This window comes from Canis lupus, chromosome 33 (assembly GCF_003254725.2).
Source record: "Canis lupus dingo isolate Sandy chromosome 33, ASM325472v2, whole genome shotgun sequence".
Lineage (NCBI taxonomy): Eukaryota > Metazoa > Chordata > Mammalia > Carnivora > Canidae > Canis > Canis lupus.
Window position 1 is genome coordinate 18,158,363 of NC_064275.1, and position 20,800 is coordinate 18,179,162.

At 36.0% G+C, this 20,800-nt stretch overlaps 1 protein-coding gene across 7 annotated transcripts in view; it reads right to left on the reverse strand.

Moving 5' to 3' along the window:
- USF3 (upstream transcription factor family member 3) overlaps positions 1-20,800 on the reverse strand; it is a 50,325-nt gene that overhangs the window by 17,770 nt on the left and 11,755 nt on the right. For 4 of the 7 annotated variants that reach the window (XM_049105177.1, XM_049105178.1, XM_049105176.1 and 1 more), the window contains 4 exons: positions 6,151-6,276; positions 4,113-4,177; positions 3,574-3,602; positions 1,173-1,255 (listed from right to left, as the gene is read on the reverse strand). In XM_049105177.1, the coding sequence (XP_048961134.1) occupies positions 1,173-1,255; positions 3,574-3,602; positions 4,113-4,159 (159 nt within the window). In that variant the 5' untranslated portion in view covers positions 4,160-4,177; positions 6,151-6,276. The remainder of the gene's footprint in view (positions 1-1,172; positions 1,256-3,573; positions 3,603-4,112; positions 4,178-6,150; positions 6,277-20,800) is intronic. The other 3 variants (XM_025477372.3, XM_049105175.1, XM_025477381.3) reach the window with 1 other exon arrangement.

A 20,800-nucleotide genomic window follows, 5' to 3' on the forward strand; every position in this document is an offset into this window, starting at 1 on the left:
AATGAAAAACTATATATCCATCAAAAAGAAAGGTAATCTTATGAGGAAAACTATCCATAACTAAAAGTGATGTACTATATACCAGTAAGTGAAAATGACAAGACAGGTTATAAAACACCACTTGGGGGATACGTGGGTGGCTCAGTGGTTGAATGTCTGCCTTTGGCTCAGGGTGTGATGCTGGAGTCCCAGGATCGAATCCCACATTGGGCTCACTTCATGGAGCCTGCTTCTCCCTCTGCCTATGTCTCTGTCTCTTTCTCTCTGTGTCTTTATGAATAAATAAATAAAATCTTTCAAAAGAACATAAAACAGCACTTTGTGTGTGTGTATTTTTTTTTGTGTGTGTATATATATATATATATATATGTATGTATTCACATAAATATATATTCCTTGCTTTACAAATATATATATACACATGCATATATATATACACATACATATATATATACATAAAGCAATGTCTGAAGAGATGTGTAACAACATTTTATTTTTTTAATTTATTTTTTTACAACATTTTAATAGTAGTTATGACTTGGGAGTAGAATGTCAATTTATTTTTCAAACTTTTTTATGCCTTCCATATTGTTTCCATTTTATTTTGTTTTGTTTTCAGTGAGCACATTTTATCCTCATTATAAGAGGAAAACAAAAGCTATCTTCTTGAGGGAAAACTGTTCCCTCAAGTTTATTAAAGCAAAACTTTAATAAGCTGAGATTTATGTACCACTGGAGGATGATAGGGCACAGAGAATGAAATAGAGATCTTTAGAAGATTCAAGGTAAGAATTTAAAGATGAAAAATATGATTGACAAAAAATAAAAGAAATGCCTGGTAAACACAATAGCACATAAATAAATGTAATCATGGGACTGAAAAACTCAAGACCTTAAAGATCTAGAAATTATATGATCCTTTTGATCATGTAGAATGCTCCACTAGAAGACTGCTATAAGTATGGGAAAAATTAAAAATAGATATATAGAAAATTAAGCAAAAAAAAACACATTGAAGCAATTATTAACTATATACCAGCATGTATGTGTGGCATGTAGCTAACTATATACCATAAAGGAAAGGAAACAAAAATAATCACTCTGAGCAAAGAAAAAACTTGGGGAGTTATCTGTTCACAAGGAATGAATGAAAATATGAGTGGACTTCTTACCTGCTTCAGGGCAGGGGAACATGGGATCAGCTCTCCTATCCTATTTATTCCAGCATTGATTTTCTTCTTTCTATGCCTCTCCACTAGATAGGGGAGAAAATCCATTTATCAAACCTCATGATACCACTGCCAAAGTTCGTTTTTTTCCTTGAGTAAAGAAATGTTAGGTAAAGAAATCCCTAACAAAATTTTATCAAACAGTTTCTACTGAAGACAAATAACTACAATTAGATTTCTAAGAATGTCGTATTTTAAGTCTAGTACTATAGGAATTGACATAAGTGATACTTTTATTAGCATTTTAAAAACGTGATCTATAATAATTAAGTTAAAATATAAACAGAAGTTGCTAACATGACATTACTGTTAAGCCATTATTGTGTCTCAAGTAATTACTAGAGATTTTACTCTAATGCTTTAGTGATAACTAAAATTTGAGAACCCCTTACAGGATAAGTTACTAAGCAGCTGCCTTTTTACATGAGCAAGTGAGACCTACTTAGTTAGATTCCAGAACCTTAAAACACTGTTCAGGATGATTAGAAGGCATTTTTCATATAGAACTAATAACTATTATTTATGCCTCAAAATTTCTACAGAGCTTTGTCTATTCATTTTGGCCACATAGGATTTTTCTCATCTAAGAAACTGAGCAACTGACAACATCTTAATCAAATTAAGCAAGTATTCTGGGTTTACATGCTAAGACTTTAAAGATCATACGGAAGGGTCAAGAGAGTACAAGATGATCTAAATACTTTCAATAAGACACTATAAGTAGAAACATTATAGTCTTGGTTATTTTCTCTCAGAAAGGTTCTGAAACCTTCCTTTCTTACAAGATGCCAGTACTTCTAAGAGGATGATCTTGCATATTGACCATAGGCAGGCCTTGTTTTGTAAAATACATACTTTTTGCTTCGTAGTCTAGCAGTAAAGATAGCTTTTCAATGATATCTAATTACTCTCTCAAAATAAATTACTATCAGGACATATTTATGACACCATCTGAGTTGATTCCAATAAAAATATTTAGCTTCTATGGTCAAGAAAGATTAAATTCATTTGGCCAAAAGACAGCAAAGCAATAAAGTATAACTCACTTTTCTTCTGACTTCTCTAACAATAGTATTTGTTTTTATCTAAGAGTGGATTTTAAATGTGTGGAGGTGGAAAAAAAAAAAAAAACCCAACATTAAGACTCTACCCACAGTGATAAAGGGGAATTCAAAAGCAGGAAATTCCCATTTTGGGGACCAGCAATAATTCCAACAGTGTTCACCACCTCTTTCCATAGACAAAAATTCCCCAGGGACCTTTCCTTAAGGAAAGAAAGATATCATTTATAGAGTAATAGATATTAACTTCTAAAATATTTTGTTTTAGATCTGGACTATAGCCCCTAAAAAATAAAATGTTTTAAAATGTACCAAATTTTAAAAGCATGCACAACTACTTCTATGTTTATCCAGCTTTGGCCAATAATTTTGATATCTGACATAAAATCAAATCTTTCTTTTCTACATTTTTTCCTATAATTGAGGACTCCACAACTTCATTTAAGACTGTTCACATTTCGGGACACTTGGGTGGCTCAGTGGTTGAGCGTCTGCCTTCTACTCTGGTCATGATCCCAGGTTCCGAGGATCCAGTCCCACATCAGGCTCTCAACAGGGAGTCTGCTTCTCCCTCTGCCTATGTCTCTGCCTCTCTCTCTATGTCTCTCATGAATAAAGAAAGAAAATCTTTAAAAAAAAAAAAAAAGACTGTTGACAGTTCAAGGACCTTTAATATCTACAGCCTGCTGCTCATCTCTCCCCTATTCCTCTAGGCAACCAGCCACCTCTGGAATTTCTGCAAAGACACATACTCTTTGTTCCATTTGGAAGAGGTAGAACTGGAGTTCTTCAGTGAGTGAAATCACTTAAAACACTAGTTCCAGGGGCATATTAATCTTTAATTTATCTAAATAGACAATGAATCAGAAGATAGTAAGAAGGAGGCCATCTTCATGAGATTTGAGGGGCGTTATGTCAATTAAACAATAAAGGAACAAAAATAGTAAGGAACATTTTCCTAAAATATCATGAATCATGATTCTATGCTTGTAACATAGAAACTTTTTTTTTTTTAAAGATTTTATTTATTTATTTATTCATAGAGACACAGAGAGAGAATGAGAGGCAGAGACACAGGCAGAGGGAGAAGCAGGCTCCATGCAGGGAGCCCGATGTGGGACTCGATCCAGGGTCTTCAGGATCACGCCCCGGGCTGCAGGCGGCACTAAACCGCTGCGCCACCGGGGCTGCCCTGTAACATAGAAACTTACAAGCAACTACAGTATGCCTTCATTTTGAGTGCAAAAAGTGCTATCAAATAAAATTTAAATTGTTGTTTCTACCTGCATTGTGTGTCTCTCGGTTTTTCTTTCTGAAACAGAAAGTACAGATAAAAGAACATGAAAATTATGGGAATATATTTTTAACCACTTTTTATTTTGAGAACCATAAAAATAAATTTTATGAATTTGTATTTGTGGTATTAACAAGAAACCATCTGAAGAAACATTTTCTTAATATATATTATGGTGTGAAAACCTAACTGCAGATAAATTGATACAAATTTAGAATCTACAATTTCTAGAAGTAACTAATTCTCTATTCTTCCACACCCAGAAATCATTGGTTGGCAAGTAAATTAATCACTGAAAAAACTTTAACTATTTGAAAAATGTAATTAAAGAACTAGTTAAAGACAGGTAAATTTTAACTTTATACTCCTTTCTGTAAATCTGTATTTATTTATCCACACATATTTCTGAAGAGTAACAGTTTTCCAGGCACCAAATATAAGTTCCCTAAGGATTACCTATTTAGCAAAGTAGGGATTCATTCTGCTTATTTGCCCAAACTATATTATTTTGGGACCAAAACTACATACCTGTGCTGTTTTTTTGTAGGAGTCTCATTCTCTGTCATTTCTGGCATGATTACAGTGATAGGAACCTACAAGGCATGGAAAGACCACCAGAAAGTTTAAAGTTATACTAATATGTTAGAGAAATTGATTAATAGTAAGTTGGTTTGAATATCAAAATGCTAAAAAATAAAAGTGACATCATGAAAAAGCACTGGCTTAGCTGTCGTGGAGAGAAAAAAAGTATAAGAAAACAGGACAAAAAACATAATCAGCAGATGGAGAGCATGGTGAAAGTCAAATGTGAGGTGTATCCAGAAAGTGCTTGAGAAGACTGGAATAGAAAAAGATCATTATGCAGTTAGAAATCTAGAAAGGTTTAAAGGCAGTGTGGATTTGTGCAAGACCTGGAAAGACAGGTAAAACATACTTGAGTTGGCAGAGGATGTTCTTTGTTCATGATACTGTTTGAAGTGTTCTACAGAATTTAAACTAGAACAATGGTCCTCCTCTCTGAACACAGAAAAAACAAAAGTGACAGGCACACAAACATGTAATATTCTATCCATGGAAGCAGCCACTCACTCAATTCATTCATTTGTTTGCTAGCCTTTCTCAAACTGCTAGAAGTCTTATGTTATCCTTCAGGAGTCATTAAACTCTGGGTAGAAGTATGAAAATTCTATTTGTATTTAAAATGTCAGGATAGTATGTTGGCAAATTGAACACCAATAAAAAATAAATTTATTATTAAAAAAATAAAAATAAAAATAAAATGTCAGGATACAGGATGCCCTGAGGGGCTCAGTGGTTAAGCATCTGCCTTTGCTTCAGGGCGTGATCCTGGAGTCCTGGGATGGAGTTCCACATCAGGCTTCCTACGTGGAGCCTGCTTCTCCCTCTGCCTATGTCTCTGCCTCTCTATGTCTTTCATGAGTGAATGAATAAAATCTTTAAAAAAAAATTTTAAAAATTGAAAAAAAAATGTCAGGATGCTAAAGAATATACGTATTATAGGGAAATATATTCATATGCCAAATACATGAATGCAAATACATGAAAAAATTAGTCATAGTTATGTAAGGCTAACAAAATTATAGGTGATTTCTTTCTCTTCTCTGATTTTCAAGAATTTCATAATGAAAACCTGAATGCTTTTAGATCTCAGGGACTGACAGCCTTTTAAAAGTGGTCTGTCCAGTTGGGATACCTGTTCTGGTACACTGAAGGAGGTGCAAGTGCAGTTTCCCATTTTCGGAGTGTGGAATTGGAAGTCAGAAAGCATGAGCTTAGGGGTGACTTGGTGGTTAAGAGTCCAGCTCTCGATTTCAGCTCAGGCCATGATCTGAGGGTTGTGGGATCGAGCCCATGTAGGTCCCTCACTAGGCATGGAGCCTGCTTGGGATCCTCTATCCCTTTGCCCCTCTTCCCACTCTCTAGTGTGCAGGCACCTGCATGTAGGCTCTCTCTTTATAAATAAATAAATAAATAAATAAATAAATAAATAAATAAATAAATAAACAAACAAACAAATAAATAAATGAGAAAGAAAAACAGAAAGCATGGGTTTCAAATCTGGTTCTGCCATTTCCTAGCTGTGAGGTTCTGGGCAAGCTAGATAGCCTCTTGGAATCTCAGATACTCAGATGTTTCGTCTACAAAATGGATCATAATCAAAGCATCTAGACCATTGGCTTATTTTGAGAAAGGAATGAAAAATGAAGGGGGAACACAGCAGCACGGTGCCTAGCAGCAAAAAGAATTCGACAAATGTTAGCTATGAATAATAACGAAGGTATTTCAGGTGTAGCTTTGGCCCTGGAAAGGTGGAGGAAGGGTCCTGGAAAATAAGTAGAAGTGAATGCTGACAAGCTAATGACAGAAGTACTGGCTGAAGCAGCCCAAGGAGAAGTGTGCACTCAAGACTCACTGCCAGCAGCTTATTTCACCTTCTCCCTAACATCTGGGATGGCACACATCTGCCTATAAGCAACACACTCACATTAGATAAACACATAATGATGACATGGGATATATGAGTCAATAAAGAAATCCCTGTCACCTTTCTCACCCAAAGGCTTGCAGAATTTCTTTCACTTTTGATTCCTGGCTTCCAACGCCTCCCGTCTCTGATCCAAATCTATCATCTTCTGCCAGAAGATGGTCTATAAGTTCTGTTTTCTTCTTACTACACAAGAGAAAAATCAGTGGATGTTTATAGTTGCTAGGTTTCCATTAGCACCACATAAAAACAAGGTCTGGCAACCTATGGCATGCAGATTTTTAGTGGCATACAGAAGGACCCTGAATTCTCCCTACCACTTGAGAGCTAATGAATGTACTTGCTATAAAAAGTCACTCTCCAGTGGGTTGCCCATGTGCCCCACCCCCCTAAAAAATGGTAGCAAGTACCTATAGCCATTGGATGGTTCCCAGGAGATTCTTTTCTCTCAGACATGCTCCCTGCCCCTCAAGTTCTTACTTTACTCCACCTGGGTCCTACGCTAAGCTCTGACCTCAATTCTAAAATTATCTTCCCTCAATTTCCTACTTCCCTCTTCTCTGTTGTGATAGTGACTGAGAATTTACTCAAGGGTCTCCCCGGAGGGCAGTGACACTAGAAGACAGCCTTTAGATTGGTGCATTCTATAGGCTCTGAAACATGTGCATTTGGGGGCTTCTTCCCTAAGGAGAAGTGCTGGGTAGGGCCCAGGAATCTGTATTTTCAACAAGGTGCTAGTTAAAAACTACAAATTGTCAGCCCATCCCCCACCCCACCCACTGAATCAGTCACTAAGGGACGTATTTTAATCTTTAAGGGAGGAGACTGAAATTTAATGAATGCCCCCAGGAGATTCCTATCAGGAAAATTTAGAAAGGCAGGTATCTTTAGTTGGTGGAATTTCAGGCATCTGACTGATAGCCTATCCTGGGGGCGGGTGGGCAGGGGAAGGGGGCATATTATTTGGGATGTGTCAAGAGAGCTGAACATATAATTTCACCTATAAACCCATAAGGTCAGATTTCCTGTATATCCATGAGTCAGCATTTGGTCATTTGTGTCACAGTTCTAGTTGTTCCTCTGGAGCACTTTTGAAAGTTTGTAGCTTCATGTTCCATTTAAGATGCATGAAGTTCCAATCTTCTTAACATCTAGAATCTTAAATTAAGTAATACTAGAGGCCTATCACATAAGTAAACATATTCATTGCATGGGGGTGGGGGGAGGTGGGAGGCAGGGATTTACCTGAAAGGTATATCAGCCAGTTTACACAATGTCACTATAAAGATCTATCTCAAACCACATTTTAACCAATTCAATTACATCTATCAATGCACAATTGTTTCCATACATTACTCCTGATATTAAAATTGCATTCCTCACATTAAAAAAGAACACTTATTGAAATAATAAACTATATAATATTGCCATACATCTTTATCCACGGATTCATTAACCTCCTAATAAGGAAATGTTACTTTTAATACAATATTTATATAATTAAATACGAATCTTGCTACAAAATACTTTAAAATATTTAAAGTGCCACCATGAATTTTTTTTTTTTTTTTTTTTTTATGATAGTCACACAGAGAGAGAGAGAGAGAGAGAGAGGCAGAGACATAGGCAGAGGGAGAAGCAGGCTCCATGCACCGGGAGCCCGACGTGGGATTCGATCCCGGGTCTCCAGGATCGTGCCCTGGGCCAAAGGCAGGGGCCAAACCGCCACCATGAATTTTTAAAGAAAAATTTCAAAATGTTAATTAGTAATCTATGAATTACTGTTTTTTATAGGAAGAAAGAATTATTTCTGAAGTTAGTTAAATCCAACGGTTCTCAAAGCATAGTTCTGAGATCAATTGCATCAAAATCACAACTTTTAAAACTGCCTTTGACCCTTGCAGGAAAATTTACACATGGTAAAATGCACAATTCTTAAGTGTTAACATTCAGTGAGTGCTGACTAATGCACACACCTGTGTGCCCAACTCCTATCAAGGTACAGAACATTACCATCACTGGAGTAAGTTCTCATGACATTACCTAATCGATACCTTCCCCTACACCCACAAAGACAACCAGTGTTCTCATTTTTTTCAGCACTGAACTTTATAATGCATTAACTGAGGATTCTGTTGTGTCAAGCTTTCACTAAGCATAATGTTTCTGAAATTTATTCAGCAGTTTGTTCCTTTTTTTTGCTAAGTATCAATGTATAATTGTGTGGGAGTTTATAGTTCAGTTTGTTTACTCACTTTTCTGTTGATGAACACCTGGGCTGTGTTTTGGCCACTATGAATAAAGTTTTGGCCACCCATGAACATTCTTGTGTAACATTTTTCATGGATATAGTCTTTCTTTCTGTTGAGTAAATATCTAGGAATGGAAATGCTTATTATATACCCTACAGTTCTACTCCTAAGGATCTACCCAAGAGAAAAAAAGTATCTCCACAAAAAAGACTTCTGCAGATTTTATTTATTTGAGAGAGAGTGAGAGCAAGAGAGATCTTAGAAGGAGATGGAGAAGCAGACTCGCTCGCCCCGGAGTGGAGAGCCTGATGCAAGGCTTGATCCCAGGACCCTGAGCCGAGATCATGACTTGAGCTGAAGACAGATGCTTAACCAACTGAGCCACCCAGGTGTCCCCTCAAAAAGACTTCTATAAGAAGGTTTGTCACACTTTCCCCAGAGTGACACTACCATTTTGCACTCCCATCCAAAATTAAGAGTTCAGGTTCCTCCAAATCCTTCCAACACTGGGTTGTGTCTGCCTGCCTATTCATTTCAACCATTCTGGTCGGTATATAGTAGAATCTCATTATAGTTCAATTTTCATTTCCTACATGACTGCTAATATTGAATACTTTTTTAATGTGCATATCAAGACCATTTGTAGGTCTTATTTTGTATGCTCATATCTTTTTGCCAGTTTTTTAAATTGGACTGTTTATCCTCTTATTATTGACTTATAGAAAATCTTCATATATATACTGAGTCACTTATATCTTCTGGATATTTGTCCTTTGTCTGAAATATAATTTGCAGCAAATATTTTCTCCCATTATGTGGTATACCTATGCATTTTCTTAATTGTGTCTTTTGGTAAGCAAAAGTTCTTGATGAAGTAAAACTTATACCAATTTTTAATTATGATGATTCCTTTTGTGCCTAAGAAACCTTTACTCATCCCCAAGATATTCTCCTATGATTGCTTCTACAGGGTTTATGATATTGTCATATTTAGATCAATGATCCATATTATATAAGGCAGGAGGTAGGGGTTAAAATTCATTTTTTTTCCATAGGATTAGTTGTCCCAACACCATTTGTTGAAAGGATTTCCTTTCCTCAATGGTTACTTTATTAAAAATCAAATGTGTATTATTACTGCAGTTCCATTTCTAGGCTCTCTGTTCTTTTGTATCTTTTCTGAGCTTCCTTATGCTACTACCACACAGTACTAAGCATATGTTTAAAATATAGATTCCAAAAAATAAAATAAAATATAGATTCCTATGCCCCACCCCAGACCTAATGAATTGTAATCTTAGAAAGGACAAGTCCAGAAATATGATGTTCTAACTAGCTTCCTAGTTGATTTTTTTGCACTATAAAGTTTGAGAAGTGCATTATTTTAATACTGTTCCTCTAAAACTGATACAAATCAATAAGCTCACAAACCAATGAATCCACATGAGAACAACAGTGAACCTGGAATTAGGGAAATGAGCTCTCTAGATTTGCTACTCAAAAGCTAGGTATTATTTTATTTATTACCACTTAGGGCCCAAATTTCTTAACATGTAAAACAGAGGAGAGGACTAGACTCAATCATAGGTATGGATTGAATGCCCACACTGTGTAGGAATTACAAAGATGAAAAAGGCAAGTCTTCCCTCAGGAAGAACACAGTCTAGATCAGGGCTTTCCAAAAGAACTTTGTGAAGTGGAAATATTCTGTATCTGTGCTGTCCATATGGTCGCCGTTGATCACATGTGGGTATTATTAAATGCTTGAAATGTGGCTAGTGAGACCATGGAATTAACTTTTAATTTTATGTAATTTTAAGTAATTTAAATTAAATAGTTACATGTAGCTAGCGGTTACCATATTGGGCAGCACAGGGAATTTTAAAAATCATTTAAAAGAAGATAAATTTAAAAGTTGGTTAACAAATGTCAACTTCCTAGTTTTGATATATGTCACTACTAGGGGAAAGAACATCACTAGTGCATGGATTCAATAGTACATAACATTTTTGTAACTTTGAATCTATAATTATTTTATTTATTGATTTTTTTTGTTTTTTAAACTATAATTATTTTTTGTTTTTATCAATTTGCCAACATATAGTATAACACGCAGTGCTCATCTCATCATGTGCCCTCCTTAAAGTCTGTCACACAATTACGGTACTCCCCACACCCCCCTCCCCTTCTGCAAACGTTTGTTTGATTCCCAGAGTTAGGAGTCTCTCATGGTTTGTCTTCCTCTGTAATTCTTCCCCAGTTTTCCCCCCTTCCCTTATGGTCCCTTTCACTATTATATTCCACATATGAGTGAAACCATACGGTAACTGTCTTTCTCCAACTAACTTATTTCACTTAGCATAATACCCTCCAGTTCTGTGGATGTAAATGGTAGGTATTCATCCTTTCTGATGGCTGAGGAATATTCCATTGTGTCTGTGTGTGTGTGTGTGTGTGTGTGTGTGTATATATCACATCTTCTTTATACATTCATCTGTTGAAGAACATCATGGCTCCTTCCACAATTTGGCTATTGTGATCATTGCTGCTATAAACATTGGGGTGCAGGTGTCCCATCATTTCACAACACCTATATCTTTGGGGTAAATACCCAGTAGTGCATGGATATTAATTAGCTTAGCTGTGGTAATCATTTCATAATGTATAAATAGATATCAGATGTTTTCTCACTGTATACCTTAAATATATACAATATTTGTCAATGATACCTTAATAAAACTGGCAAAAATACATGTTTATATTCAAAAGTGTACTTTTACCTCACAGATTGCTGGTGGGAATGTAAAATGATATCATTTTGGAAAACAGTTTGGCAGTTCCTCAAATAGGTAAAACATAGAATCACTCTATGATCCAGCGATGCTACCTAGGTATATACCCAAAAGAACTGAAAAAAACTTCACACAAAAACTTGTACACAGATGTTTGTTGCAGCAATACTCATAATAGCAAGTGAACTGAAACAAGCCCAATGCCCAATGAATAACGAATGGATATGTAAAATGTGCTATGTCCACACAAGAGAATATTATGCAGCGATACAAAGATATAAAGTACAGATACATGCTACAGCCTGGGTAACACATGAAAACATTATGTTAAGTGAAAGAAGCCTGACGCAAAAGGTCACATACTGTATAATTCCATTTATATGAAATGCCCAGAAGCAAATCCATAGAGACAGAAAGTAGATTTGTGGTTGTCAGGAGTGGGGAGAGGGAACAAAGGGTGATGGCTAATGGGTAGGAGTTTCTTTTAGGGATGATGCTCTTGAACTGGATTGTGGAGATGACTGCAGAACTTTGTCAATGTGCTCAAAAGCACTGAATTATATGCTTTAAAAGAGTGAGTTTTGTGACACATGAATTATACCTTAATAAAAAATATAGATAAAAAACAAAGGGAAAAAAAAGAGAAAAAAGGGAAAGCAAAAAATTGTGCTACAAATATAAAATGTTTGACATCTCCAGATTTAATCAATGCTCTGTTCATAAACACTTTAAAAATTATTTTGAGACAAATAATGTTATAACTATTTTATACACACAACCTCATCTCAATTTATAAGGTAAGGGGCATTGAAATAATTTAGTAATTTGTCCACATCACACAGCTAAATGGTGAGGCAGGATTCTAATTTAATACTATCTGACTCTACTAAGTCCTTAACTATTTTCATAGTGCTTCTCTACCTCCTCTACCCCATGCAGCAAAAAAAAAAAAAAAAAAAAAAAAAAGGAAAGAAAAGAAAAGAAAGAAAAGAAAAGAACAGAAAAGAAAAGAAAAGAAAAGAACAGAAAAGAAAAGAAAAGAAAAGAAAAGAAAAGAAAAGAAAAGAAAAGAAAAGAAAAGAAAACACAGTATGGTACATTTTAGCAAAACCATGTCTTCAACTATTATATTCCTTCTGTTTCAATTTATATCTTATTGTCCTGAACAATATAGTGGTAATATCTAGCCCAGAAAACTTATTTTCTCATAAGGCCCCTGCTCACAGAAAATAAAACCTCAATCAGAGGCCATATGCAAATAAAAAGCAACTTGATTTATAGTTTTCTCATAAAACAAAATATTCAAATAATCTGCTTTAGACAGGTGTTAAATTTTTGAAGTAGAATTCTACTGTCAGGCACTATTTAGAAAGACTGAAAAGAAAAAAGAGAGTTCACAATTTTAAAAACTACTACAAATCTACAGTAACCAAGATAGTGTGGTACTGGCATAAAGAAAGACACACAGATCGATGGAATCGAATTAAGAGCCCAGAAATAAACCTTTATATTTGTGGCGAAGTAGTTTTCAATAAAGGTGCCAAAACCATTCAATGGGGGAACAAATAACGTTTTCAACAAATGATGCTGGGGCAATGAGATATTCGCATGCAAGGGAATAAAGTTAGATCCCTATCTTATAACACATACAAAAATTAACTTGGAAAGAATCATATCAAAAAAAAAAAAAGAAAGAAAGAAAGAATCATATCATGGCTCAACATAATAGCTAACACTTTAAAACTTAGATATGAAACCAAAAGCACAACGACACAAGAAAAATATAAATATATTAGATTTCAAAATTAAAGATTTTTCATGCTCAGAGGACACCATCAAGAAAGTGAAAAAAATAATCCATAGAATGGGAGAAAATATTGACAAATCATGTCTCTAATAAGGAAACTGTATATAGGCTATGTAAAGAACTCTTACAAGTCAATAATTAAAAGACAACCCCCCCCCCAAAAAAAACCCACAACCCAATTTGGGGCGCCTGGATGGCTCCATTCATTGGGTGTCTGCATTCGGCTCAGGTCATGATCCTGGAGTCCTAGGATTGAGTCCTGCATCAGGCTCCCTACTCAGTGGGGAGCCTGCTTCTCGCCCAGCTCTGTCCCCTGTTCATGTTCTCTCACTTGCTCACTTTCTCAAATAAATAAAATCTTAGGGATCCCTGGGTGGCGCAGGGGTTTAGCGCCTGCCTTTGGCCCGGGGCGCGATCCTGGAGACCCGGGATCGAGTCCCACGTCGGGCTCCCGGTGCATGGAGCCTGCTTCTCCCTCTGCCTATGTCTCTGCCTCTCTCTCTCTCTCTCTATGTCTATAATAAATAAATAAATAAATAAATAAATAAATAAATAAATAAATAAATAAATAAATAAAATCTTAAAAAAAAAATCTTAAAGAAAAAAAGGCAACCCAATTTAAAAATGGGCACAAAATCTGAATAGATGTTTCTCCAAGGAAAATATAAAAACGGCCAATAAACACATGAAAAGATGTTCAGTAACATTAGCCATTAGGAAAATATAAATAAAAACCACGTATTGTGCACCTGGGTGGCTCAGTCAGTTAAGCATCTGCCTTTGGCTTAGGTCATGATCTCAGGGTCCTGGGGTGGAGCCCAACCTAGCATGGGGTTCCCTGCTCAGTGGGGAGTCTGCTTTTCCCTCTCCCTCTGCACTCCCTCCACTCTGCCCTGCTCATGCTCTCTTTCTCAAATAAATAAATAAAATCTTAAAAAACAAAAAACAAACATGTGAGATATGACCTCACATATGCTAGGATGGCTAAAATAAAAATGACAATCCATAACAAGTATTGGTGAAAATGTAGAGAAATTGGAGCTCTCATATATTGCCACTATGGAACAATTTGGCAGTTCCTCAAAATGTTACACATAGTTACCATATGACCAAGCATTTCTACTCCTAGATATTATCAAGATAACTGAAAACAATTGTTCACATACAAAAACTTGTACATGAAGATTCATGCAGGAATATTCGTCATCTCGAAAAAGAGAAAATCCAAATGCATATGAACTTTATCATTGTGATATATTCACACAACAGAATATAACTCAGCAATAAAAAGGAAAGAAGTACTGATACATTCTACAGCATGGATGAACTTTGAAAACCTCATGCAATGTGAAGGAAGCCAACCACAGAAAACTGCATATTGTATGATCCCATCTACTTTAAATTCTAGAACATGAAAATTTATAGAGATTGAAAGTAAATTAGTGTTTGCCAGGAGCTGAGGAAGATGAGGAATGTCTGCTAAGGGGGTCTGGGAGTATAGGGAGAGTGTTTGTTCTTTTGGCGATGATGAGATGTTTTAAAATTAGATTATGGTGATGGTTTCACAACTCTGCAAATATACTAAAAACCAATGAATTTCACTTTAAACTTTATGGTATGTGAACTGTATCTCAATCATTCTGTTTAAAAAGGAAAAGAAACTGTTTGATGCAAATCTCTTTGGGTAATTTGAAATTCTCGTTCATCTTTTTCATCAGTTTATTATGTGAAGCTCTGAAACACCCAGAGTGTAAACTACTGAATCTGAGATTCTTACAGCCTGGATTCGCTATTCATAGGACCAGTTTCAATCTATTTTCATGGCATGGAATAGCAGGAATCAGTGGATTCAGGGTGATTTTTCTCCTGACAGGACTTTTAACTGCTCCCATCCCCCACTGAAGACAGCCCCCTTCTCATTGTACAGTTCCATGTCTCCGTTTCCTAAATTTAAAAAACCCAGAATTTATGAAGATTTAAATTTTTTAATTAAAAAAATCTATTTATACATCTAATTGTTTTCAGTATAAAATTCTATCTCATTACCAATCATCCCCAATTTTCCTACTACAGAGGAAATGTGAAGCTACCAAAAATAAGTACTAGCATTTTAAAGTAGGTCTAATTGTTCAGGGGCAAATTGTGTTTTCTTTCCACCAAGAACCAAATTAGTGGTAAAGATTAAATTCTGTCTTTGATACAATGAAGAAAAATCTAACTCTTAGCATCAAGTTTTCAAATTAGAATTAAAAGGTCTTAGTTGAAAACATTTTTTGGCACATTGCTTAAACATAATTTGTCCATAGTTTGTGGGAAATCTTTTTAACTGCTATACTTAATTCCATTTTATTGTTGCTTAATGTATTCTTAAGTATTTACAATTATTTATAATGCTTTATGGAATGCCTACATAGGCAGTTTTTAAATGTGTTCTATTTCTTTATCTGAGATCTCTAGCAAATCCTTAGCTCTCTCCAATCAAAATGACTTAACCCACTGAACTAGAGCATGATCCATGGAAATGATAACATAACTAAGCTTAAATCTCTGGTCTGAATCACAGCCATTTATATCCCTAATGTAATTGAAATAAATATAATTTTATACTCTATAACTGCTTATTTAACAGTTTTTAACACTTTCCTTATAATAAAAAGAACATATACCTAGAAAACAAAGCCAGACATAAAGAAAAAAATGAAACTACTCTCAATCACATCACTTGACCAGAATTCACAAGAATTATTGCTGATGTTCTTATATATTTCTTATGGATTTTTTTCCTGCATAAGACTGATTTTTTACAAATGTTAGACCATAAGCAATTTTGCATTCTACACTTTACTTGAGGTGAGCATTTCTGTCATTAAATATACAAAATCGTGATTATAGTTTTTATGTTTGACATTATGGACACATATGCTCTAATTTCTTATTTAATGCTTTAGGCATCTTTGCTTTCCATATTGTGCTGTATGAGTTATTATTTGCATTTACCACCTTCAGCATATTTTAAGTTAAGAACCCTCTACCTAGAATGTCTTATTACCTGGTCTACCTGTTCAACTCACTATATCATGAAATCTGGCACATCTGTGTTATATAGTTCAGAGACAGCACAGGGTGCTTTTTAGAGCCCAAAGAATCCTTCCTTTCTGTTTGGTTTCAGCAGCTGCTTTCCATCATGGTGGGTAGTTGAGGACTTATAAATTTATGAGTGTGCTATGTTGTCTTCTGCTTTGTGTAACTGCTATCAGAAGTCCTCATTTCTTCTGCCATTACAGACATCTTACATCCTCTAACATTATCTGTTGGCTCCTTCCTGTCACTCGTATCACCATCCATGCTTGGTGCTTAATTAGTCAGGGTGGTTCCCAAATGCCAACCCAGAGATACTACAACATATAAAAGAAAAGGAAATGAACAAAGTCCTGCCCCTGGAGCTTTCTCTGTGAAGTTGAATCAAACTGTCCCTCAAAGAAAAAGAAATAAGCCAAAGGTTTTAAATGTTTATTTACAAACTATACAAGCAACCAATTTATTTAAAAATTATTTTCAGGGCAGCCAGGGTGGCTCATCAGTTTAGCACCGCCTTCGGCCCAGGGTGTGATCCTGGAGGCCCAGAATCAAGTCCCACATCAGGCTCCTTGCATGGAGCCTGCTTCTCCCTCTGCCTGTGTCTCTGCCGAGATCTCTCTCTCTGTGTCTCCCATGATTAAATAAATCTTTAAAATAAAAATAAATAAATAAATAAATTTCAAAGAGTACAGAAATCTATAAAGTTAAATGGAAAAGTTATTCTGCTCTACAATCATGCTTTCCAGGAATACCCACTGTAAACAGTTTGGAATTTGTTAGATCCTTTTCTTGCTCTTATCCATACAAACTACAAACACTCCTGGCTAAGAAATTATATCTAGATTTCATGCATTAAGTTTTAAAAACTCGGGGTGCTGGGTGGCTCAGTCAGTTGAGTGTTCAACTCTGGACTTTGGCTCAGGTGATAATATAGGGGTTGTGGGATCGAGCCCCACATCAGGCTCTGCACTCAGCAGGGGAGTCTGCTTGAGATTATCTCTCCCTCCCCAACTTCTTCCTAAAATAAATAATCTTTTAAAAATTCAGTTGTAAAAGTAATCCTTGCTCTTTGTAAAAATTTTTAAAAGCACAAAGTATATGAAGTATGAACACCCCTCTGCTTTTAACAGTCTGGTGGTTTAATTCCAGACATTTACCTATTAAGTCCAAACAATTACATATATACAGGACATATTAGTAACTGTAACACTGAAAGAGCAGGACACATAAAATGCAATAACTACAAAATACCTTCCATTGCCAATATAAATCTCTATGGGGTGATCCTGCTCCTTGGGTAAAATTTAGGGTGGATCCCATGACTTTACTGATCACAATTATACAATAAAAGTCCCGTAGTCATTTTTAGTCACAATCCATTGAGAATATTTCAATATGGTTCCTTTGATGTGGGTAATGCCTCTCCCAATACTATCGCTTACATTCTCTCCCCAACCCCCAGCATCTGCTTCTGTCCTTAAGGCTCCAGTCTCTTTCTGCTGAGGTCACCCTGCCGCTGATGGAAGGCCTGTGGCAGAGTACCTGGATCAACTCCTCCTGACATACTGTGGACCCATATCTGTTACCTCTCTGATGCAGAAACATGTACCTCTCTGATGCAACAATGTTTAGAAACTTACTATATAAGTCATATTCATGTATGTGCAAAGGGACATTATTCAAGGATATATTTTTTAAGATTTTAAAATTTATTTATCATGAGAGACAGAGAGAGGCAGCAAGAGAAGCAGGCTTCCTGTGGGAGCCCAGGATCCCAGGATCACCCCCTGAGCCAAAGGCAAACAATCAACCACTGAGCCACCCAGGCACCCCAAGGACATTCTTTATAAAATTGTTTCAAGTAGCAAAGGACAAGGAAACACCCCAAAAGTTCATCAAAAGAACTTTTTTGTTTTTAGGAGGAGAATGATTGGGGGCACTCAGGTGGCAGTTAGGCAGCTGACCCTTGGTTTTGGCTCAGATCATGACCTCGGGGTTGTGAGATCAAGCCCTGTATCAGGCTCCACGCTCAGCTGGGAGTCTGCTTGGGAGTCAATCTCTCTCGCCCTCTGCCCCTCCTCACTGCTAAATAAATAAAGAGGGGTGCCTAGGTGGCTTAGTTGGTTGAGCGTCAACTCTTGGTTTTGGTTCAGTTCATGATCTCAGGGTCATGTGATTGAGCCCCTGGGCTGGGTCTGCACTCAGCAGAGTCAGCTTGAGATTCTCTCCCTCTGCTCCTCCCCACCTCCCCCCGCACTCTCTAATAAATACATAAAATCTTTTTTAAAAGAATGATTAAATATGTCAGTATTATTTTGAATCATCTGAAATTGCCCACATTTGACCTTTTCTCCCTCTAGAAACTACATGTCAGATGGTTCAATCTAAAATAGATTGAATTGGGCAGCCCGGGTGGCTCGGCGGTTTAGCACTGCCTTCAGCCCAGGGTGTGGTCCTCTAGAGACCCAAGATCAAGTCCCATGTCAGGCTCCCTGCATGGAGCCTGCTTCTTCCTCTGCCCGAGTCTCTGCTTCTCTCTCTCTCTCATAAATAAATAAATAAAATCTTTAAATAAATTGGATTGAATCATAATGTCTAAATATTCACTCTAAATATATATGTATGTCTGTACATATGTGTAATATAAATAAAATATATGTATATATGTATAATTATAAAATGGGCTGTATTGTGTCTCCCCTAAATTCATGTTTAAGTCCTAAACCCTAGTACCCTGGAATGTGACTGTATCTGGAGATAGGGTCATTAGAGGTAATTAAATTAAAATGGGTCATTAGAGTGGACCCTAATTTAGTATGACTAGTGTCCTTATAAGAAAAGGAGATTAAGGGGTGCATTCGTGGCTCAGTCAGTTGAGCTTCCGTCTTCAGCCCAGGTCATGATCTCAGGGTCCTGGGATGGAGCCCCAAGTCGGGCTCCCTGCTCAGTGGGGAGTCTGCTCCTCCCTCCCTCTCCTTGTCCCTACTCCTGTGCTTTCTCTCTTGCTCACGCTTTCTCTCAAATAAATAAAATCTTTTTAAAAAGAAAAAAAGAAAAGGAGATTAAAACACAGACCACACAGACATGGGAATGACCCAGTGAAGACACACTCCAAGAAGGCACCCATCTACAAGAGGAGAGGCCTCAGAAGAAATCAAACCTACTTACACCTTGATCTTGGACTTCTAGCCTCCAGAGCTACAAGAAAATATTTCTTGTTTAAGCTGCCCAGTCTGTGGTATTTTATGTCAGCCCTAGCAAACTGTATTTTACATATAGTATATATAAATATACATATATATACACACACACCCATATACATATATATTTATATGTATATATTTTTATTTAAAAAGCTATAAACATACATAATACCTATCCTCTGGGATGGGGAGAATATATATGTATATGTTACAAATGCACAGAATTTCTCTGGAAGGATCACCTTTGAAAAGGGGAATGGGGAAAGGGCATGAGAAAAACCTACTGTATATCCTTATATAGAATTTTAATCCTCTGCCACATGTATGCATTTTCTCTTCTACAGTATGAATTAACTTTTCAGTCTTTCTAACAAATGTATTTAAGACTATAATATTTACTCAAGGTACAATTTTGTCAATCGCCGAATAGTCATTAATTTCTAAATAGTATGTAGTTTCAGCTAAATTTTAAATTATTTTAAAAAATACTATATTGAAAAACAAAAAACTACATCCGTTTTTTGTGGGGAAGAAATTAAAGTCCCCACCACCATCTATTCCGTTTTACTCTCCTAGTTGGGAATCAATTTGATACCAATTTTCTTGATATTATCACATGCACATAAACTTTTTATAAAAATGAAATCATTCCATATATGTCACTCTGAAACATGCTTTATTTTTAGTTAGAAATATAAACATCTTTCTAGGTAAGTAAATATGAATTTACCTTATTCTTTCTAATATGTACATAGTGTTATGTAGCACAGAGCCATACTTTATTTAGCTGTTCTCCATTGACCAATTACTCATTTTTTCCCTTTTCCTCTTTTATTATTTTTGCTACTAAAGACTATCCTGAAAAAAAGACTGCAATCAACATATTTTGAGCTCTTCTCAGTCCAAAGGGCAACAAGATATCTTATTATTGTTTAACTTGCATCTCCTTGATGACTAGTGAGACTGAATACCCTTTCACATGTCATGAATCCTTTATACTTTTTTCTGTGATTTGCTTTTTATTATCTTGACTTTTTCTTCCTTGTAATTTCAACTTTCACATCCTCTTCAACCTGAGTTGAAATAAAGTTTTCCAAGTAGTTGTATTTCTTTTTTTGGCTCCACCTTTGTTAATTTATATGTGTGTATGTGAACTGTTCCCTTGTATTATGATTGGCAATAAATAGTACCTAATTTTTAGGGGTGCCTGGCTGGTCAGTCAGTAGAGCATGCGGTTCTTGATCTCAGGGTAATGAATTCAAGCCCCACATTTGGGTGTGGAGGTTACCTAAATAAACTTTTTTCAAAAAGTATCTAATTTTTAGAATTTGAGAGTTTCTTTACCGTCCTCTTACGTGATGTATTTTTGTTAAGTGTTACATGAGTATTTGAGAAGAGTGTGTATTATTATCTCCTTAGGTAAAAAGTTATATTAAATATTTTTAAAAGTCAATGTTTGCTCTTTGGAATAAATTTTGATAACAAATTACTGTGCATGGAGATCCCTGGGTGGCTCAGCGGTTTAGTGCCTGCCTTTGGCTCATGGTGTGATCCTGGACTCTCAGGATCGAGTCCCGC